Below are 24,575 nucleotides of genomic sequence, written 5' to 3' on the forward strand. Positions count from 1 at the left end.
TGCTTCAGCGACGCCATGGGCGTCAATGTGCCACGCAGCCGCTTCCTGCCCGTCAAAACCACCTCTGACCTGCTATTGGTCACGTCCAACCTGTACAGCCTGGAGGCGGGCTCTCTCACCATGAACAGCAAGAGAGAGATCCCCACCACACCCCACATCAAACTGGGAAGCTCCTTTGAAAAGGTGCAGGAGTACCTGAGGAGGTTTCAGAGCATCCCTAATAAGCTGGAGCTGGACCACCTTACAGTGTTTGGAGACGTCACCTTCGGCAAGCACGTTTCACTGAAGGGAACGGTAATCATCACCGCTCTGTGCTGGAAAATAAAAGTGTGTCTGGCAACCTCTGCATCCTGGACCACTAAGGCCTTCTCCCTTTCCTCCCCTTCAGCGTCCAACCTTCATTGTCATACATCATGTGACCAAGACTCCTTCATCCGAGTCGTGACCTTATGACAGATGAGGGGAATTCAGTTTCAGCTTCACCCAGCTGATGGCTGTGGTGAACGGAATAAGTTATTGTGTGTGTGTGTGTGTGTGTGTGTGTGTGTGTGTGTGTGTGTGTGTGTGTGTGTGTGTGTGTGTGTGTGTGTGTGTGTGTGTGTGTGTGTGTGTGTGTGTGTGTGTGTGTGTGTGTGTGTGTGTGTGTGTGTGTGTGTTTACGTGTGTGTGTGTTTACGTGTGTGTGTGTGTTTACGTGTGTGTGTGTTTACGCGTGTGTGTGTTTGCGTGTGTGCGTGCGTGCGTGCGCGCGTGCGCGCGTGCGTGCGTGCGTGCGTGCGTGCGCGCTTCGTTATCTCATTAACAGCCGTTTAACAGACGGCTGATGGGAGCCAGACAGCAGCAACAATAGCAGTGTGTGGTTGTGGGGGGGGAGCGACGAATCCTTCCCCCTGAGACCTGACATGTAATGAGATGCCGGTCAGGGTCCAGTGAGCCAGACTGCTAAAGGAAAAGTTTCACAGTGGAAAAGAGCATGCCATAGCATTTCCTGCACGCTTCCTTCACGAAGGATAAGTTGAACAAATCAACCTCTGAGTTCATCTTAGAGATGAACATACAAGTGGAATTGGTTTTTGGGTGAATATTGTGTGCATTAGGGAGTGTTGTGAAGTGCTAGGACACTAGCAGTGGTCAAAGGTAGACATTTCAGGACAATTTTAAAGTTGTAACAATTGAGTAGAGGAAAGGGATTTTAAGTAAGTTTTTACTTATATTAAGTATTAATGTAATCAACAAACAGATAACATCTGACGCATAAATACTGTTTATATAATTGCCACCAAAATGTGCCAAACATCTGCCCATGTCTAATCACTATGAGCATTGAAGTGTTTTGATACAGGAGACAGGCATAACAACAACAGAATCCATTCCAAACAAGACTTTATAAAGATATATCCAGTAATAATCAGAGTTTAAATTGGCCAACATGTATTGCCTTTCCCTCTCTGGCTTATGATACATTCTTTCTCAGTCTGCATGAGATTGACGTCATGTTAAATAGTGGGAGTATTTAAAGACATAATTATGAAATGATCAAATTTGTCCTGAACGGTGCCACATCATTCTTATATCCATCACTGTGAAATGTAGTTGGCTGCCACTAAATTGCCTAAATAATAATCAATAACTAAAATACTCAGTTATATTTAAAATGAAAGTTGCATTATCAGAGTAATAAATGTATAAATGGTATACATTGACATTTAACTCTAATAAGATACAAAAAGTAACCAAACTAGAGGTTCGGGCTGCTACACGGCCCTCCCGTCTAGTAGCCTGGCCCGCACATCGGAGACAGAGACAGTAGAGCGTGTACACGTGCTTGTTTCTCACACATGATTTGGCAACACGCAAACCGAAAGTGAAACCTAACTGCAACATGCAAACCGAAACCTAACTTTTTGGAGACCCCGACAAACAAACAAACAAACAGACAAACAAACACACAGCCACACTTGCCACTTGCCAATTGTATATATAGATAGATAGATAGATAGACCCGCATCTATTTGGTTACATTTGTACGCTATCAGAATTAACACCCAGGATTTTACGGTGTAATTTGTGAGGTTTAGCCTGATCCACACACAGCAACTCCATTACTATTTTCTATTGCTCAATTTTATAGGCTTCCGGCAGGAAAGGAGGAAATAATCCCATTCCTCCCTGCTCCTGGTATAACAGTCTAGCTCTTATGGGTGCTCCATACACTTCACAATGAAGTCTTTCCACGTGGCTGAGCCGTGATAGTCCCACACTGTGAAAGGTTTATGGAGTCATTAGTAAGGTTTTCATATGTCTGTGCCACTTTTAATTACTTCTCACGGCTAATAGGCATGTCCAATGTGGGGGTGTGTGTGAGGTGTTGGGAAGGGTGGGGCAAAGAGGGGTACGGATGAGATGTCCTTTAATTAATATTTGGAGTGGCCCCACCTGTTCACTGACTGACAGTGAGGCATACAATGAGAGCCATTTGGCCCTTTCACTGAGGAGGATGGGGGTTGGAGTGCATGTTATGGGGTTGTATGCCAATCTGATAAACCCATAACGAATTGCCCTGAACATGTGCTGCTAATGTCTGTTGTTATTGCCATGATTGCATGTTTTGTCTTCAGCTAAATGAGCTAAAGTAGCTCCAAACCCCTATGAGTCCGCCATATAAATAAGCGATACAATACAACTCGAGGAGAAACCTCACGACGGACGGTCCCCGTGCGCTGTGTAAATTATGACGAGCTTATCTACGTTGCTTAATGAACTGCACACATACAACACCATTCTGCAGGCTGTTTCAACCAATTAACTGAGAATCAGCTCGGAACAGGATAGAAAAACACCACGCCGCATGGGGAGAAAAATGCCACACTTTTGGCAAAAACTGGGATAGATAACGGAGCCCATTATTTACTGCCTTGTTAATATGCGGACACCGGCAGGATAGCATTTTCTTTGTCATTAAAGAAATTCCTCGCATATAGCTTCTGGCAGCATTATAGCTATTGCACCTGACAGTGAGGAAACACCAGGTGATGTTATTCTTACTTTCACTTCTTGCTATTTCAGTGGCACATCTATCATAAGTTGCCACCCGGGTATTTTTCTATTGTAAGGCCTAAGCAGATTAAATACACAGTAGAAGGAGGATAGAGAAACCATGAAGGATCTGGGAAACAACAAACAAAAACAGAGGAGAAAAACAACTGCAGATTGAAGTTATTGCACCTTGTCAGTAATAAAAACAGGGAAAGCCCACATACCCACGATATCCCCCCAAAATAAATCAGCACAGCGGCATCAACCAAAGTTATGCGTTTGTGTAACTCATGTGAGTAAATGGCATTTACGCTTGAGAAAGGATGAATAATGTAAACCCAAAAGAGGCACTTTCAAAGGCGAGAGGATGTACATTCCGAAGCTCAATATAGGCTACTTTGGGTATATATCTGGGTACATTTTATACTCGTATGGAATACAAAATACTAACTTGCATCAGTGTTGCTTATAAGCAACCTCAACAGCATCCCTGATTATTGTAGTGTACTGTAGCCATGAATATACACAGGATTTGATTTGTTGGGGGAATGGGGGGGGGGGGGTCCATCTCTCCGCTTTTGATATCCACCCTCTGGTCGTTCATTTTTAAGGATCAGTGGGATGTTTATCCTTGCTTCTGGTCTGACTGAATACATGCATGTCCTTTGGGGATATGTAGACTGTCTGCTATGTTTGAGATGTTTTGATAATATCACAATTTAACTATTTAATTAAAAGCGTATAAACGACGAGCGATAACGACATTAACCCAAGGAAGTGTAATGAAAATGGGGTATTCATGTTATGTTATCACAGTAATGACACGTGGTTTGTTTTGGTTTAGCAGTCTAACAATGTTCCCTAGTCCATTGGTTCTCAAAGTGGGTTCCGGGGACCCCCAGGGGTCCGTGAGGGAGTTCCAGGGGGTCCCCAGCTAAATGATATATAGTTAGGAACCAAATGGACCCTTATGGGTCTGTAACTCAGAGAGTGTACAAATGGAACCAAATGGACCCTAACGGGTCCATTTGGTTCCATTTGAAACTCTCAGAGTTAAATTAACATAGATTTTACAATATAAATTGGGGTCCCAGAGATAGAAATGCCATTAAATGGGGGTCCGTAGCCAAAAGCATGTAAAACTGGGGGTCCTTGAAATTAAAATGGTTGAGAATCACTGCTAGGGCCGTAAAACTCTTCTCTTATGGGGGGGTCCCCTGACATATCGTTTCAAATGGGGGTCCGCGGACTAATAAGTGTCAATTTGGGGGTCCTTGACATGAACAATTTTGAGAACCACTGCCCTAGTCCAAGTTAAATGGGAATAGTGGGACATTTTAATGCAAAGAAATGTGTAGATATAAGTCACATGCTGTACTGTATCAGCCTGTTTTTTGGTTGTTGTTTAAAATAGGCAACAGATCTGACAAATTAATTTAGAAGAACGTTAAAGGGAGAGTATGTTTGGCCATATTAGGCATTTAATTTAAATGTAGCTTAAAAACATAACGCCAGCAGTATTTTTCATCACGTTTCAAATTATGTGTTTTACGTTCAAGCGCAATGCAAGCCCCCAGAGAGCATCTGAGCTACATTTATTACATTTGTATAATAAGCAACTGGTAAATCACATGCAGAGAGTTGGACAGCTGCCTGTACAATTATTCTCAGCACGGCTACTTTGTCTCTTAGGAGATCTGGGCACAAGCATTAAGTATAATTGTGTGTTCTTTCTTAATGTTTGCAACCTGCACCAATAAAACGTTGCCAGCAAAGAATCAAACAATTAAGATTCATTTCTGAAACACATTCCCTTACGTAGAGGAATGCCAAGTACGAACAACAAATTAAAGGTGGTGTGATATTTTATTGCTAAAATAAGTGTCAAATTGCTCTAGGCCTATATTCCCTTAGTATCTATATACCAGGTGTCTCCCTGTCTCTCCAGCTCTTCAATAAACAGAAAATATTTTTTCAGGTCAGGGTAATTTCATGGAATCAGGAGAGAGAACTCCTACAGGATACAAATAAACAAGTGAAATTGGAAGTGATGACACAAAGAAATGAGACAAATCCAGACAAAATTGGAATTGGAACACTATAAAACAGAAGCTGATAAATGGGTTCTCTCTCCTGATTGGATTAAACTGGTGACCCACCTGAGCATTTATCATCCGTTTATTAAAGAGATGGAGAGACGGTGAAACCTCTGTTGCTGAACAAACACTCTATAGCATACATGGGCAACTGGCGGCCCGGGGGAACACATGCGGCCCCCACCTTCACTTAATGCGGCCCGCAGGTTCATATCGGAATACTGATATATTATTGATTTCAGCTGTTACAATTCCAAACATGCAAACATGACCCGCTTTAATTACTTCAGTCTATATTATAGTAGCTTAATGACTGGTATTAAAATTATATTGTATTTTTTGTCCTATGTAGGCCTATTTGTATTCACATTCATAAAGTTAACATAAGTATAACTAAATACATTTTAAATTGAATAAAACATTAACTTTTCAGGATTCAAATAAAAAAAATAGCAAAACAATCTGGATTCCAATTCAAAAATAGCAAAACCAGCAGATCTACAAGCTCAAAACGCGTCGCACTGCGACGCGTTTTGAGCTTGTACTGTATATCTGCTATTTTTGCTACTTTTCTGTGACACAGAATGGCGAAGTACGGCATTAATTTACAAAAAAAGTTAAAATACAGAGATAATGGGTGTCTGCCCGACAGTATATGCAATGTGGCCCTCTGGAGTGAGTGTGGTAATATGGTGGCCCTCTCCATCATCAAAGTTGCCCACCCCTGCTCTATAGCAATGATCACTATCAGAATATAGAGCCTGTAGAAAATAGCCAATCGAAGAAGATAGCCTTGCGACGCGTTGTGAGCTTGCAGATCTGCCATTTTCTGCCAACTGAATATTTGTGAAAATATTGGAAAATGTTTGCCTATAATGACATGCCCAAAATAGGTACGCCGGGTTTAAAATGGTTGAAGCGACCAGCTAATGAGAAGAGGGGGGGGGGGGGGAAGTGTTTTTACGGGTGTGCATGTTTGACTGTGTCTCTGTGAAAACAGTTCTGTGAGTGAATGTATTATGTGCTAGGCTATTATAGCGTATCTTTAACTGTATATTTCCACTCTCATGCTGTGTCATTGAGAGTCATTGTGATGCATGGTGAGCGCATAGTGCTGGTAAATGCTAAGCCTGGTGATCCTCGAAGGTTGCCCTTTTACACAGCCAAGTGTCAGTGAACCTACTCGACTGTGCTGTTATTCCCTCAGTGGTCCTGCATGGGTGGCATACTGTCTCTGAGGACATTTGTAAGGTGAAGACTTTTTTGCAGAAGTTTGAAACAAACAGAAACGGATCAGAAGAAACAATCACTGCTTGTTTTCCTTATACTTTTCCTCGAACACAAAAGGGCACGCACTGCACATGACTAAATCAAATGCATGCGTTCAAGTAGTATTGTAATTAACCCATTCAGACCGGGAACGCGTCTGTGTCATTTTAAGATTTCTTTGGGCTATTCAAAAATAGCAGATATGCAAGCTCATAGCGCGGCACTCAGATTTTTTTTAAATCGTGATTTGTTTTTGCACATTTTTGAATATATATATTTTTTAAGGCGAAAATTTTTACTTAAATCTCTCTCTCTATATATATAGATTATATAGATTATAGATTTATAAATACAAATCATATAATTTTGGGGGTCCTTGACATGAAAAGGTTTTTTCAAAAAAACTGTTAGGATTTGAAAGACATTTGTAGAATCCCCCAGAAGCAAAGATTTGAGTTACAAATGTTGCTTTAAAAATATATATATATTAAAAAAGGTACACACATTTTCAATTTTTTTCTAAAATAGCAGATCTGCAAGGTCGTAGCGCGGCACTCGGTGCCGCGCTACGAGCTTGTAGATCTGCTATTTTTGAATAGCTAAAGAAATATAAAAATGACACATAGGTGCGTTCCCGGTCTTAATGGGTTAAACGTGTGTTCTACTTTAGTGAACATGAAATAAATTTTCGGGGGTCACCCATGGCGATACCAATTTCGTTCAATCAATTTCATTCAACTCATACAGGATAAATTGGAAGTGATGAAACAAAAACAATGAGCCGACAAAATGGAATTGGAACACTATAACATTGAAGCTGATGAAGGGGTTCTTTCTCTAGTGACCCACCTGAAAATGTATTTTCTGTTTATTTGAGACGGGGACACCCGGGTATAGCACTTGCTATGCATCCGTGTGTATAACGCATTATACACATACTTATAAGGCATCGTAATCTGATCATAATCCTTTAGAATCATACGAACGCTATAGCAATGATTACTTTCAGAATAGCTTGGACTTTTTATTAAAACAAATGTACAGCTATGTACTTCGGGTTACTGTTGGTCGCTCGAGATGCACAAGATTGCTCAATTGCATTGCCTTGTACCCATGCCGGTACAAGCGAGCGCACACACACACGCACACACGCACACGCACACACACACACACACACACACACACACACACACACACACACACACACACACACACACACGGTTTTCAAAGTGGGGCCAAAATAGTAAATGAAGTGTATCTTAGGATGGACATTGAAACACTGAACACTGACCTAAAAGCATGTCTGCCCTCAGATTACAAGTGGACTTCTATCTCCTGCCAGCTTGACCACAGAGAGTCAAACAACTCACTCCCTCAGCCAGCTCCATGGAAGGAGCCTAGTGGGCGTGGCCTCCTCTGCACCCCGCCGCACCCCTCTTTTTTTCTGTGAATATAGTATATTTTTCTGCTATTGGTGTTGTTGTGGTATAAAAAGAACAAATTATGCCAATGTCGGTCGGTCCCCACCACTTTAGTCCCAAACAATATCAATGTGAACTATTTTCAATTGTACTATCCCATTGTACTAGTAGAGCAATGCTTCCTATAAATAAAATTAAATCACACCCAGTGTGAAGTGGGCGGTGTGGTCATCACAGTGGTCATCATAGTGATGGAAGCTCACTTCCAAAAAATAAGGATTTTTGGAAATGCATAATCCTATTTATAGGTTATTGATGTCATCATGTGTCTCGCTAGCCAATCACAGTGCTGAATAGAGTCAGCCAATAGAGTCAGCCAATCACAGTACAGGAAAGTGGGCCAAGTGGGCCAATCACAGTGCAGGAAACTAATACTAATGAGGTGTCCCAACCCCACTTATAGGGGCGGCTACACCGCCCAGAAATCACACCCAGCGTGAAGTGGGCAGTGTGGTCATCACAGTGGTCATCACAGTGATGGAAGCTCACTTTTTTAAAAAAATGATTTTTTGAAATGCATAGTCTTATTTATAGGTTATTAATGTCATCATGTGTCTCGCTAGCCAATCACAGTGCTGAATAGAGTCAGCCAATCACAGTACAGCTAGGGGTGTACTAATGAGCCAATCACAGTACAGCAAATGTGTACTAATGAGGTGTCCCAACCCCACTTGTAGGGGCGGCTACACCACCCAAAAACATCACGTGGATGCGCCTGGGACGTATCATCAGTGTTGTAGCCTGGGGTCGACGGGTGTTTCGGGTCTCGCAACATACACCCGGGCCCTCACCCAGGTGGCTGGGTCACCTGGGTGAGGGCCCGGGTGTATGTTGCGAGACCCGACGTAAATCGGGGGACTTACGTTCCAGTAGCTACCCACGGTCAGTCCTCTTAGGGAAAGACAGGGCTCCTCGATCAATCCGCTCCTCTGGAACTACTCTGCCGGGACCGGGGGAGGCTCTGGCACGTGGAGGGACTAGGCTCTGTGGATGGCCTCCTGTCTGGGCCCCTCCTTCGTCTCACCTTCCCAACCTTTTCTTTGATGAGAGCCCACTTTAAAATCTCGAAAGTATTCGCAGCCCACCCATCTGACCACTTGTTAAGTGGTCAGATGTGTGGCCAGATGCTCGGCGTGCATTCTCAGAGCATATTTTATTTTAATGATAGATCAATCGATTGTGTAATGGAACTAACATAGTATACTCTAACCCAGGGCTACTCAACTTAAAGGGTCTACACCATGAATTTCATTTTTTTTTTGGTTTTTAGTATTTTTTGGGCTCCCCAGTGTCTCTTGTACCCCCAAAAATATTTTTTTTTAACATTCAGTCATTCATTCTCATTTCAGAGATTTTCAGAATGGGCGTGTCTGAACAGGCCATTTCAGAATGGCAATGCAAGTGACATCACTTGCATTGCCATTGCATTGATGCTGGCCAGACAGAATTGCTCAGTAGCCCCCCCCTGCCCAAGAGGACGTTTTGGTATTGCAGCTGAAAGTGCTGTATAAGCCAGAGACAATTGACTTGGGATGAGTATATCTGAGTGATGATTTAGGCTCAAACCTCAAAAGGTTTGAGGGACATACACCATTATGATATTAAATATCAAATATTTTTTTTAAATTCATGGTGTAGATCCTTTAAGATGGCTCAGGGGCCACTCAGCAAAATACCAAAAGTCCAAGGGGCCGCAAGCTAAAAATGACGGTCCTATTTTGGATTTTTCGATTTTGTAACACACACTACGCATTGTTATTGTTATAAGAAAATGTACATTTTGGGTTGAGTAGCGCTGCTTTAACCCATTAAAACCGGGAAAGCATCTGTGTCAATTTAACCACTTTAACCATTATTTTACACTTTGGCTATAAACACATACAGTGCCAAGAACGCATCGATGCGTTCTTTTGAATCCATCACTTGTGTGCCAAGAACGCATTGAAACGCATTGAAAAAAAAATTGTTTACATTTTTTTTTTTAAATTTGACCCAAAGACCAAGGAGATATGATTTTTTGAAGATTTAAACTCCCATCCACTTCCTTGTTAACTTAAAACTTAAAAATTCTGTATCTCGGCTCCTGAGTACTTTTTTTTTCTTAATGAAAAATCTCTGGCATAAAACAGCTAAAAAATCTGAAATAACTCTGGCATTCAATGTGTTAAAAAATAGAAGATATACAAGCTCATAGCACGGCTCATAGCTTCGGTAAAAATCTAAAAAGTTGTTTTAATTTGGTAAAAATGTGGTGGTTAATTTGGTAAAAAAAAAGAAGAAAAACCTGATATCTGATGCAAAGTGTTTGTGAAGGTCAGGAAGTGACGTGACCTTGACTGTAGGTCGTCACCAGTGTTTTGAACTGGATGAAGCGTCCTTGAGTAAGGCACTGAAGCCCTAACTGCTGCAGATAAGCAGGTTTGTTAAGAGTTACAATTATACTGTGTAATTTACATATTCTATTGTAAATGTAAGGATTAATCCTGTCAATCAGTGTGATTGACAGGAGAGATGATCAGAGGAGCAGAGTTTGTACCATTAAGGTTGTTACATGGACTGAAGAATGGACAGAGTCTCTCAGTGAAGGTGCAGCCAGTGAAACAGTAGAGATGAACTCTGGTCTCCACATCGTAAAAGGAGACCAGACCCTCCTCATAATCCACAAACACTCCCACTTTCTGGACCTCCTCTCTTACAGGGAGGACATCAGGGCCAAGTTCAGCAAGAGCCCTGTACTCATTTCCATTCCACAACCATATAGTCCAGTAATCAGTGTTGGTACTCTGATCCCTTCCCTTCCTGTTGATGGACTCTCTGGCCACTCCTACATTCCAGCGAGTCTTCCCTCCAACCTGAACCTCAAAGTAAAACCTTCCTGCGGAGAAACTTTGTTTCCCTAAGACATAGAAAATTGTAGAGAATCTATCTCTGTTGTATGGGAGATTCTTCTGTACGTTTCCATGACTCACTTGTTTTCCATCCTCAGACAGGATGAGTTCACAGTGTGCTGTTTCAGGGTCCAGAGTTACATCCACCTCATATTGCTGGATCCTCCTCATCTCAGCATCACACAGCTTTCTCTCCATCACTTGACTGAGTGTCTTCTCCAAGCGTCTAGAACGGTCCCAGTGATGTCTCAAGTTACGATCCAGGATTGGTCAGTTTTGACTTCCACTCGGTGCTCTAATGGTTTCAACTGGAGGATGTTAAAGTCTGCTTCACTTTCACCAATGTCCTCACACTGTGTGGAATCAGCCTTTAAATCCAGCTCCTCAAATCTCGACATCATCAAATATGACGTCATTTTCCCAAAAATGTAGTTCCATGTGACTCCAGACCGGCCACAACGTACTGTGATTGGACACATCAGGTAACCATGGCAACATGGGGAGGCCATAGCTGAATCGTTAAATAGCCCGCCTGGGAAGGCAAAGGTCCCAGGTTCGATTCCAGGCCTCAACAATGTGTCAAAGGTCAAACTGAGCAAGACACTTAAACCCCTAACTGCTCCCCGAGTGCTACAACCAACAGCAGCTCACTGCTCCTAGGATACAAATATACAGTGACAAAAAAACGTATATTTATAACTTTATATCAACAAACATGGACACCGGCAAGAGTAGTCACACACACACACACACACACACACATTTCCCTAAACCATTAAGGGCCAAGGACATGGCCAGTCAAAGTGATAGATTCTCTCCATTGATGTTTTTCCCCTTTTCTTTGCTGCGCTGATCCTGCGGGCCCTAAAGTAGCATAGTCACATGAAAAGGACCTGATAGAACAGACAGTGCTGCTCCCTTTGATTAGTCTATTGCCCTAAGTGGCATGGTGACACGACGCAGGAAGTAGATACAGATGTCTGTCACACGCCGTTAAGCGCCGCTGCACATACAGCACAGCGTTTGATTTCATTGGCCATGTTTGTCCTCGACAGGCTCCCGTCAGTTGCACGCTGATGACGACGGGCCAGCCTTCAAACGCGGGCTGGGCGCGTTTGATATCTGCGGCTCCTCCGGGTTTCAAAATCTCGAGCGTCCTCGTTCTCCCGGGCCAAAAATCTCCTTCAAAGCCCCACCGAGGCGGTCCCCGAGAAACCTCTGTCAGAAGAACCGCACGGCGTGCCCAAGGTGTGATGGAGTGGAGTAGATTCTCCTCCTATATGTCCTCCCAAGGCGTCACTTTGACAGGCGGCGGCTTCGCGTCGAGTCACGCCACCACGGGGAGCGTCGGTCTCTCGCATACATCCTCGTAAAACGTGTCACTCATTCACACTGTGTGTCCTGAGGGGGCTGTCCTCCTTCTCCTGCACCTTCAACAGCTCAAATTATGTCAAAGTCCCACGGCACACGCCATGCTATAACAAATGTTCTAATCATACAGGCTTTCGATGGGGCCCCCCACAGTAGGGGGGCAATTTTGAGGATGTGACAGATCTGTGAAGTGACTGATTGACAAAGGCCATTATGATAAAAACTGTCACCATCCCCTTGTCTGACACGTCCCTGTCATGTGCCTTCTGTGACAGCCGAAAAAATAACTATAATATTCATACTGTTAACGTGACGACGATGGCAGGTTGTGAAATAATCTATGAAATGGCAGTCCCTCCACTCTTTCGTCAGTGATAATGTCCCATGACGAACAAAGCATGGACGAATTGATCACCTATAGGCTACTTTCCCCCCCTCCTTTTGTCCCTCTACACCAAATCTCTTCGCCAATAATAGCCAATCTACAAGATCACATCGCAAAGCGATTTTCGCCAAACGTTCGCCTATTATGAGACACCCAGAATAGGGTCATTACTACTCACTATAGGGTTCAAGTGGTTACATAAAGCAGGGCCAAATCATGGGGGTGTGATGTAGTATAAGGTTTATAAGTAAAAATATCAATTTCTTTCCTCATAATTACGTTCGTCCCCCCACTGGGCTAATGAATAATTATATTTTCCACATCTGCAGACTCAAGGACAGCTAAATTATAGTCTGCCAGGTCCAGCGTATAGGATGATTAGAGCTCTCATTAAGAGTGCAGTCGGTGTGTGTAAATCCCATGTGACAGTGAGCTTAAACATGCATACAGGAGCAGAACAGACAGAGCGTGGAGACGGTGATGCACAGTGTCGGTATACGTCCGTCTCCGGAGTTTACAACCACTGCTATACGAGAGGATGAGGGCACCCCCTGTAAAACAGCTTTATGATTCTGTCAATAGTCTGTGTGTATTCTGTTTCAGTGTCAATGTGCACCCTTAAAGCCTGATGACAAAGTGTTGCGCCCGTAAATCACTAAACCATTGGGGTCCTTTACTTTTTGTTTCCAGTCTGTGTGTCAGCCGTTTAGGCAAAAGGCCTTTTGTCAGAGTTAATGCCAAGTGGTTTAGTGTATTTGAGAGTAGCTGGCTGCGACTATCAATTATCTTCTTAAGGATTGTTCTAGGGATTCCTTTTCTGATTAATAAAATAATGGAGAAGCACATTTTTGTGGGATATCTCTCCTTTTTTCCCCAATTCCTCTTTATATCAATGAATGAATACTATTTTGAAAACATTTTTTAATTACTTTATTAAAATGGATTGTTTTTTATAATGGATTAAAGTGATTGTTTTATTAACGCGGCGCGGCGCCTACCGGCTAGAAGCGAGTTAGTCCGTATGTTTGTCCTTAAAGCTTTTGTGTCCGTCCGTCTGTCCTTATTACTCCATATTTGTGGCAAAACCAACGTCATCATTGTGATGTCAGAGATTCAAAGGGAAGCCAAGCCGTTATTGACCCTACAGTCAATAGGTTTGATGTGTATCTGAGAGTTTAGTAATGTTTGCATTTGTGTGCTTGTGTACACATACTGAAGTGTATAGAGTACATGTGCCTATGTGTCCCTCTGGGAAAGGAGAGAGAGAGAGAGAGAGAGAGAGAGAGAGAGAGAGAGAGAGAGAGAGAGAGAGAGAGAGAGAGAGAGAGAGAGAGAGAGAGAGATAACCATCCAGTACAAGTCATGGCGTCTTGACAGGGAGAGGAGACTCGGGCTTGTGAGAGATTAAAATGATATACAGTGGGAGCAGCCCTGTGTGGCTATCTGGGACCACTATGATCCGCTGCTTTCCTTTGACCCGCTTCGACGCTGACCTTTGCTCCGCCCCCACGTTTTCAACATCCATCATTCTCCAACATCAGGTCGAGGACGGGTCGACCCTGTTTTCCCTCACCTGCAACAAGGCCGAGAACACCTGCTCGGTATAACACACAGCCGGAGTGAGGGAAGGGAGCAGGAGCCCGGGGAGGTGGTGTGGGAGGCGTCTCGCGCACACCCGGTCACCTTTTTAATACAAACAATATTCAATTAACAGCATTGCCAAAAGCTTTAGAGTAAGCATTTTTGCAAAACCAGTTAATTTACTGCTCCCTCGTTTCGGCAGCTGTAATATAATTAGAAAAATGACAATATATTGTGGGATAATTAGTATTTAATGAGCTGTTACAAACTACTTGAGTGAAGCATCATGCTGACCACACTGCCTGTGAGTTCCCCAGTTGGAGAAAGTTGGATTTGATCTCGACCAAGCCTCACAAATAACCCATTTCCATATTCATTTGTTAAACCTATTATGACTTCAGGAATTATAGACATCATTGGTCTAGCTCTCTACTGAAGAAGCAGAAAGAGGAATTAGCATTTCAAAGCATCAGACTAGATTCACCAAATGTTGGGTTTCCCTGTTGTCAAGTGAGTAAACAGCTCTTTGCTACTATGATCGGTCAGCAAGTGATCTGGACCTAGAATTTAGAAGAGAGGGTAATATAGCCATGTCAGACTGTGAAACAAACAAATCATGCCGCTAACAAGCAAATACAAACAAGACTGGGAAATGTGAAAACAAAAATGAGATTACATAAAAACTGCTGAAGCAACAGAAAGAGAAACTGCATCCAGATGATATTGTATTTCCTTATGCACAATCACTTTATTTGCCAATTACCAGTATGCCACAATTATCATGAAATTGACAGTTTGTAGTTAAGCAGAAAAAAGGCAAAGGCATAGTGCAGGACAGTACATAAATGACAATATATAACAGACATATTCTTAGTGTTTTATTATCCATGTGCGATTGATCTGTATGGTATTAGTCTTTCAACAGTCTACTGATGACTGCTTAGAGACGTGTGAAAACCCATGTCGATATCCAGCCAGCTGTTTACACTCAATATTTCTTCATATTTATTTCTAAAAGCATGTGCTTTTGAATAGATTTTTAAAAGCAAGTACTCCCACTTTAACTACAAATTTGACTGAGCAATTTTCTCTTGTAGTCGAGTAATATTTGACCCGGAGTATCTAATTAAAGCTTTGACTCAAGTACTGGGGGTGAGTACTTTGTCCACCACTGCCAGGGGAAAATATATTTCAGTTAGTTCATTACAGCATACAAAGCTCAAAACAAGCATTTCATTATTTGATGATGTCATAATTCTTGTTTCATAGGACTAAAATGACATAGTGTTGCATTCTGGCCATGACGTGGTATAGCCACAGCTGATCGCTACCACTCTATTCCACCTGACGCATTTCAGACGTGTCCCAGAAGCTCAAGCGCGCGTACACCGCAAAAAAATATGTGCCTCGTACATTTTTTCCACGTGCCACTAGAGGAAAGCAGACCCAAAAAAAAACGGTCATGATTACGCCATCCACCTGCCATTACAATATCTAATAAGCTTAAAAAAAAGTATTCAGATGTTTCCATTAGACACGTTCTGTATCGGGTACTGCTTTGGAGAGCTTTGCTCATGTTCAGATGTTGGATCAGAAATATCAACTGACATTGACATATGTCCAAGATAAAAACCCAGTACCATCCAATTCTGCTCTCGGGGCAGATTTTAAGAACTTCTATCTCTGTGTCTAACCAGAACTACAGCGATCTGCTTGCCGTGACCCGCTTCAGAGATGACCTTTGCCCTCCCTATGTTTTCAACATCCATCATTTTCAACACCAGGTTGAGGGAAGGGCAACCCTATTTTCCCTCCGCAGCACACTGGAGATTAAAAGGGTGAGTGAAGAGCCTTGTTGGCCTGCTGTGTCTGTATTCCCATCTAGATCAAAGTGGACTCTCTCTCTCGATTTTGTGTCTGGCCTCGCTATTCTTTTCATCTAAGAGATACAGTACGCACTCAAAAGGCCTGGGCCTCAATAACACCTGACTCCGCGAGGCGCAATCATGCGTTCATGCCGTTTCCCAATCTCCACGTTTCTCAGGTCACGGCTTTCCATTGATAGAGAATGTCAGGCCGGTGCAACACATAACTTGAACGTCTAAGATTTTACTTCATCTTCCATCTATTCTGATTCTCTCTCTCTATAACACACGTGTGCGCGTGCGCGCGCACACACACACACACACACACACACACACACACACACACACACACACACACACACACACACACACACACACACACACACACACACACACACACACACACACACACACACACACACACACACACACACACACACACACACACCTGTTCGCATATCAGTGTCGGCCACACGTGTACCATAGCTCATTTTTTCCATTCCACTTAAATAAATTGAAATAGACCAACTCATTTAGGGTCCTAACTCACATTTTGCATTAGCATATGCACAAAATTACCCAAAATGTAAGCTGTTTATTAGCGTTTTTGTGTAATCACCGGAGATTGCCAGTTCGGCCTAGTATGGGATCTGACTGTCGTCATGGTTACAGCCCTGCAGGCTATGGAATCTATAGCCGCAATCTGTCAGTCTGCCACACAGAACACACACATGCTATAAACGTATAGGACTTTCATTTAGGGTCCACACACACTGCGTTTATATGAGCGGGAGGGCGCTTTGGATATCATCTTCATAGCACTAGCACGCAGATTGACACGTGCAATGTTCAAATCTGTTCCAAAGCTCTTTGCAGGGAAAATTCCATGGCAATCCTTAACATTTTGAGACATATTGTTTGGGATCAATGTGTTGTCAGTTGACATATCTTTTGAGCAAGTGTGAAAATTGGAGTATGGGGTGGTAGTGTTGTACTCTTTTAGTGTTATATATGAAGTTTACCACTTTTTGAATGTATTAGTAGAGAGCTGGGTAAGAGGCCTTGTCAGATACAGGGTGACAGAAGGACAGAGTCAGAGGCGGGAAAGTTTGCAGCCTGCTGCAAACTGACACTCTAAACTCTCACCCAGTCCGCTCAGTAACGTAATGTCATACCTGGAGTTGTGAAAGACTCATTGCAAAATACACGGACCACCACAGTAATAAGAACCTAGACACACGAGTTAAGATGCATGACTTGTGACACAGCACAACATAGATTCGGACATTAGGATATCCCATCCTAAAGTCAACAGGTTACTTATAGACAAGAACTGGCAAATGTAAGACAGGGGTTCCCGGTTTGACCAGTCAATGTGACATGGACTTGGAAAGGTCAAAGCTCTCAGATGGGTAAATTGTCTATGAATAACATTAATGAATGTACTTGGATTACACTGTGACGACATTCATCTCATGTATAAAGACACCCTGAATCCTGTGAAATCCTAGGCAGACCTGCAGCGGTCTGCTTCAGCTTGTGTTATTGGCTTATGGATGGCTGACTATTTGAATAAACTAATATGTGATTATATTCGTCGTTGTCTGTCGTAACCTGTCTGCAATACACTCACGTTTCTGTAACCTCTTAAAGCAGTGTTGTGGAAAGCCTTTTAGGGATTCAATAGAAATGATCTACATTAATAGAGGAAAAGCCATGCACATGGGTTCACCAAAATAAGGAGATTCATCCTCCGGGGAGCATGAGCGTGCATGGCAATAGATCCTTAGAGCTTCACAGTTAGTGGGGCTAAAAATACAAGAGGTGGCCCATGCTCTCCTTTAAAAGAAAATCTCCATACTAAGCACAATACGGAATAAACTACTATCTGATGACACAGTTCATTAATAAATAATGGAGAGGTAGAGAAATAGGACAGCAGACAAAGGAAAATAGACCTGCAGTTTCAAATGAGTGAGTTAAATCAAGTCCACAGGACATATATAAGTATGAGAGGTGCTCTCTTGGCTATATAAGCTCATCTAGACCTAGATGGAATGAATCCTTGGAAGTCTGATGCTAAACACTCGTGGAGGTATAGGTGTTGAATTGGAGTCACCCTTGGTTGAAATTGGTGTCGGAGTGATTAATCCGTGTCTAAACCGCCCTGCTTCGTCAGCCTCACTCACACTCGAGATAAATCAGGCCCGGGCTGGTCTTTAACGAGGGGACTGATGCTAAAGTCTCCCTTCCCAACCTCATTAACCTGTCGGTGAAAAAAAGGGCACAGGAAGGGAGACCATTGATTGTGCCTTAAGCCATTAAGACCGGGAAAGCAGTGTTATTTTTTAGATTTATTTGGCTATTCCAAAAGATAGCAGCTCTATACGAGCTTGTAAGATCTGCTATTTTTGAAAAATCGTGAAAATGTGCGAAAGCGAGCGTTTTTTTTAACTCAAATGCTTCTGGGGGGTCCCTGGAACAACATATTTTGAGATGGGGGTCCGCGACCAAATACATATCATTTTGGGGGTCCTTAACCACTGATTATTATATTTTTACTTTTAGGATTTAGAAGACATTTGTAGAATCACCAGAAGCAAAGATTTGAGTTAAAAATGTTCGCTTTAAAAAAATATATACATTCAAAGATTTGCACACATTTTCACGATCTTTCAAAAATAGCACTATGAGCTTGCATATCTGCTATTTTTTGAATAGCCAAAGAAACCTAAAATGACACAGATGCTTTCTCGGTCTCAATGGGTTAATCTCTCACTTCTAACATGCTTCCTGGAGGTAGGACTAATTGGATGGAGGGGCTTTGCTTTGGGTAAATGAAACCTCATTTATCAAACGGTTAAAACCCGAACAATGCCTACGCCGTCCTACTAATTTCAAGTCGAGGCGGGGCGTGTAATAGCTCTCCATCAGGGAGCGTATAGTGAGAGAAACAGTGTGTTGTTTTTAATGCCAAGCTCACAACGCGTCACGTTGTGTCACGTTGTGTCACGTTGTATAAGCTTGGAGATCGGCTATCGTCGGCAAAGAGATTTGGTGTATAGATCGAAAGAGAGGAGGGGACCAAGTACGGACCCCTTGGGGACACCTGTCAGCAAAGTGGTTTAAGTGGGTATGGGAAAACGGCCGCATGGAATGACATGGAATTATTAAATTGTGGAGGTATTTGAGTCAAAGTCGAGGTCAAAGGTCATGTAACGTGTAAAAAAATGTTTTGTTTTTAGCCATGACGACTTTGTTGAAAATGGTCAAAGAACAAAGAACAAAAGACAGAGCTCCCCAGGTGTTTATTCCGTGGGCAGTGTTTGGCACCACTTTCTTATGGATGAGATGTTCTCAATAGATTGACTAAACTATGGGTGTTAGTGGGTGTAAATGTATTTATAACAGCGCGACGCACTATAGGTTAAGAAGTGCAAGGTTAGAGGGAAAGCCTCCACATCTGGGCTGGCCTCTGTTCCATGTCATTGTTTCCCAGAGAAACAATTTCCCTTTTTTATTTTCTGAAGATATGGGTTACGACTGTGGTCGTTAATTTGATTTGTGAGATGTATGTCATTGTAGTAGACTGGATGTGTGTGTGTGTGTGTGTGTGTGTGTGTGTGTGTGTGTGTGTGTGTGTGTGTGTGTGTGTGTGTGTGTGTGTGTGTGTATTTATGTAAATAGGTATGCGCAAGGGTCAACTTCCCGTTCAGGCTGATGATTGGTTGCTCCGAGAGGAAGTCTAAGGACCCAGGATATCATTGCTGCTCCGCAAGGGCCATCTCCCATCTCTCACCTCGCCCAGCCAGCCACATGTCCAAGCTGTGCTTGATTGTTTGTAATTTCTTGATGTATTTTGGTTTCTTTGATTTTGCAAGGTTATATTGGCTACTTCCCACTTAGATCGGTTTCGTTTGTTACTGTATGTTGGCGTCCACCCGGAAGTCCCAGCACGCTCTATATCTCACAAATAATATTGAGACAATACAGTCAAGTTTTTTTTTATAACAAGGTCATTTGTCTTTGTGGCTGCTTGGGACTTGGGCAAAATAGGACCTTTTCTTGTTGTGTCTCAAACACTCCAAGACTGGGCATAACAATATTATAATGCAGTATTCAATTCACACTCTGAGCTAAATGGCACTATGTGTCAATATAATTGGACCACTTTGATATTGAGTTGAGTTTTTGACAGCATACTTTTAATACATTGCAGTGATTATTTGGTTTCCCCTCCGTTTTCAGCCTCATGGTTCAGTGTTTTGCACTGCTTTGTGGTTGTTGTTTTTTTCAACTTGTCCATCAAATCTACAAAAAGTTGCAACACTGGATTAAATTCATACAATAAGTATTTATAAACTACACAATTATCACCCCACCAGTGGTGGAAAAAGTACTCCGATATTTTACTTAAGTAAAAGTAGCAATACCACAATATAAAAATACTCTGTTACAAGTAAAAGGCCTGTGTTCAAAATGTTACTTGAGTAAAAGTACAAAAGTATTGGCGTAAAAATATATATAATAAAATATATATAATAAAATAGCAGATCTACAAGCTCACAACGCGTCGCAGTGCGACGCGTTGTGAGCTTGTAGATCGGCTATTTTCAAATAGCCTGAGTATAAAATAGAGCTAGTGGTTAATGTAAGTTTTATAATTTGATAATGTATATCTGCAAAGTAACTAGTAACTAAAGTTTTCAAATAATTGTAGTGGCGTAAAAAATATTTGCCTCTGAGATGTAGTGGAGTAGAAGTAAAAGTATAGACAATTGGAAATACTCCAGTAAAGTAAAAGTACCTCAAAAGTATACTTAAGTACAGTACTTAAATAAATGTACCTAGTTACTTTACACCACTGCACCCCACACATTTCCAAATAAATCGGTATTCTTCCATGATGACAATTTCTATACGGTCAACACTGTGGCTAGTATAAGACCATCTAACTTCGGATTAAAACACAGAAATGTGTGCGCTCATGTGGCGCAGAGGTAAAGGTATTGCTCACCACTGAGGAGTCTATGGTTGCTGCACACATTCCTACGGGCCGGGGAGGTGCCTGTCAGCGGGCAGCCAGTATAGGGTGCAACACAGAAATGGCATAATTAATTGACATAACGAAAACATTTAGAAAAATTGTGTAAAAAGAATAATTAGCTACTCTAAATTTATATAGAAAAAATAAAAAATAAATTAACCACATCAACCCAATCCTGTCCTTTCTGATTTCCTGATAATAGGCCATACGGTATCTCCCCTTAACAATAAATCACAGTGCGGTCTTGCACCTGCATACGTTAGTGACATGCTGCATCTCTCTACACAGCCTGCTTGTAATTTACGGTCACAGAATACCGGTCCATTACTCACCTCAAGTGAAAAATAAAAATACAATAAAAACTCAGCTGGTTCCAAGGCATTCTCCCACTGAGTTCCACCGTTGTGGAAATATTCTGCCGGCCTAGATTAGGGAATCAGAATTTGCGTTTTTCTTTAGTGTTTTTGTGGTGGACAGTAATACATTATGAATGAACCTATTCTATTTTTTAGATAATAAAAATATAGCAGATGTACAAGCGCACAACGTGTCACAATGCAATGCATTGTGAGCTTGTAGATCAGCTATTTTGCAAAATTTTTTAAAACTTCTGAATGTATTCATTATGAAAATGTCTTAATTTAAATACGGTGCATTGATATTAAAAATACAATGTTCTTTGTCATTTGTACTGAATACGTAAGTATTTTTTAAAAGCATGTACTTTTGAATACTAAAGGTAGGGTAAGTGATTTACTTTGGTTAAAATAAGTGTTAAATAGCTCTATATTCTGATAGTACTCATTGCTATAGAGTGTTTGTTCAGTAAAAGGAGTCTCCCATGTCTCTCCAGCTCTTTATTAAACAGAAAATGCATTTTCAGTACTCTCTCCTGATTGGCTTAAATGTTGTCACCTACCTGAAAACGTACTATATTCTGTTTACTAAAGAGCTGGAGAGACCCCTGTGACCGAACAAACGCTCTGTAGAAATGATTACTATCAGAATATAGTACTTTAACCTTTTTAACAAAACAAAAAAATATATCACTTACCCTACTTTTAGTTTTCTCACATTTAAGGTGCCCAAGGTCAACTCTGAATTTGGTAGATCTGCTTTTAGCTTCTGTGGTCCTACCACATGGAATGACCTGCAGACTACATTGAAATTAACCACTCTAGTACCCTTCAGTCGTTTTAGAACTCTGGTGACCAAACAGGTCACCACAATGTGTAATTGTTTTTAGAACTCTGAAAAATGCTGTCTTTTCCAATTCCCAGATGTAATGTATTTTAAACTGTGATGTCGTTGAATTTGCACTGTATTGTATTACTCGACGACACTGCAAATGAGTTTAATTACTCAGTGTAAAAAAGTTTTCTTTTCTTAGTTTTTTTTTACTCAAGTACAAATTTGACTATACTGAGTACTGAGAAACTTTCACTTGCAGTTGAATAATATGTGACCAGGAATATCTAAACTTTGTAAGTACTGTGGTTGAGAGCTTTGTCCACCATTGATCTTTGTTAGTGGATGTCCTAAAGTCCACCTACTGTATGGCACACAATGTGTAGGCTATATTATACCCCACACAACCAACTGCACACAAACCAGATGTCCTGCTGCTCTCCTTCCTGCATTATCCCCCGGGGATCCCGTTGCCCCTGAATTGTCTCCCGTTGCCCTCACTGTTAGTCCGCTGCTCCAACACTCCCCCCCGGCTCCGCAATTTCATCGGTGACCCTGCCCTACCCTGCCTTCTCCCTCCTGCTCCGTCCCGCTGGTTCTAAATTGCTTTGTTCTCTCCTTTTGAAACTGTAGATGGTTTCAACAGTCTATTTTTTTGCTATACATGAAAACCCTCGGGGTGAAAATTAATTTAACCCATTCAATCCGGGAACGCGTCTCTGTCATTTAAGATTTCTTTGGCTATTCAAATTGAGCAGTTACACAAGCTCATACAGTAGCACTTGGTGCCGTGCTATGAGCTTGTAGATCTGCTATTTTTTTTAAATCGTGAACATTTGTGGAAATCTCTGAATATATATTTTTTAAAGCAAACATTTTGTAAAATATGTTGTTCCAGGGAGCAAAGATTTGAGTTAGAAATGTTCGCTTAAAAAATATATATATTCATATATTTGCACACGTTTTCATGATTTATAAAAATTAAATAGCAGATCTATACATGAGCTTGTACTGTATATCTGCTATTTTTGAATGGCCAAATGAATCTTAAAAAGACCTTCCCGGTCTTAATTGATTAAAGGAGTATACATAAGACATATAACATTACATTACACCTGACATAACCATATAGCTAAGAAACATCTCTAAAAGTAAGTCTTTGCTGCTGATCTAGTAGGGGGAAAAAGTCAGCCATGGTTTTATCTCCTCCCATCTAGATTACTGCAACTCTATATACTTTGTCCTCATAAAGAATAACCTACAGTTTATCCTGTTTCCATTTACTTCAGAACCCAGCAGCCTGGCTGTTAACTAAAACCAGAAGAGCCACATTACTGTATGCCAACTTTTAGTCTTTTAGAAGATTTTATGCATTACTCTTAAGGCACAGCTTGGTCTAGCCCCTTTCCTACATCACAGACCTGTTTAACCATAGATATAGAAACCTAGATACCTCATTGGCCTCTGCAGTTCGTTGGAGCAACTTGTATCGCGGCCGCCATTTTCGCGTAGGCAAACGGACACTCAAAGTGACTACTGGCCAATCACAGCGCTCACAGCGCGTTGACTACAGGCCAATCACAGTGCGTCTTTTCTAAGACCTGTCAGAATCTAGTTGTCCCGCCCCCACCTGCCTCTGATTGGCCTACCGAACGCCCCCTTCTGTGACACACGCGGAAGCTTCAGGGAAGCTCTCCTACGCTAAAATGGCGCCCAAGATACACATGCCTCAGAGCCGAAGGAGGCGTCTACCTATATATGTCTATGTGTTTAACCCCATGTGAGCAGGAGTGCATGCTGACATCCTTAGGCAGAGCCCTTCTAGTCATTTCAGAGTCTAGTCTGAAAGACAAAAGGTGATCGGGACGTTGCCTCCTAGAGGCCCCTGGAATGACCTGCGTGAGGAGGTCAGACTAGGAAGCTCAGTGTTCTTTCTTAACCCATTCAAACCGGGAACGCATCTGTGTAACCACTTGAACCATTACTTTTATACTTTGGCTATTCAAAAATATCAGATTTATAGGCCTAAGCTCATATCGCGTCACTTCGTCACTTCCTCATATTTGCTTCTGAGGGGTCCCTGAAACAACATATTTTGAGATGAGGGTTGGCGGCCAAATACCTATAATTCTGGCGGTCCTTGACATGAAAAAGATTGAGAACCACTGATTAGCAACATGAGTTTTAAAGAAAAACCTGTTAAGATTCAGAAGACATTTGTAGAGTCCCGAGAAGCAAAGATGTATTCGGAGTTAAAAAATGTTCGCTTTAAAAAACATTGTTCATGATTTTTCAAAAAATTGCAGATCTGCAAGCTCATAGCGCGGCACTCGGTGCCGCACTATGAGCTTGTATATCTGCTATTTTT

The 24,575-nt window shown here is 41.8% G+C and overlaps 1 protein-coding gene across 1 annotated transcript in view; it reads left to right on the top strand.

Moving 5' to 3' along the window:
* The window catches only part of LOC308078875 (UTP--glucose-1-phosphate uridylyltransferase-like), a gene marked incomplete at both ends in the record, with an annotated part of 42,185 nt that overhangs the window by 1,090 nt on the left and 16,520 nt on the right, over positions 1–24,575 (top strand). Inside the window, 3 exons of the mRNA XM_080420218.1 lie at positions 39–294; positions 6,133–6,136; positions 11,826–12,018. Of these exons, the coding sequence (XP_080276344.1) occupies positions 39–294; positions 6,133–6,136; positions 11,826–12,018 (453 nt within the window). The remainder of the gene's footprint in view (positions 1–38; positions 295–6,132; positions 6,137–11,825; positions 12,019–24,575) is intronic.

Source organism: Gymnoscopelus braueri, assembly GCF_963280865.1.
Source record: "Gymnoscopelus braueri genome assembly, chromosome: 22".
NCBI classification, from domain to species: domain Eukaryota; kingdom Metazoa; phylum Chordata; class Actinopteri; order Myctophiformes; family Myctophidae; genus Gymnoscopelus; species Gymnoscopelus braueri.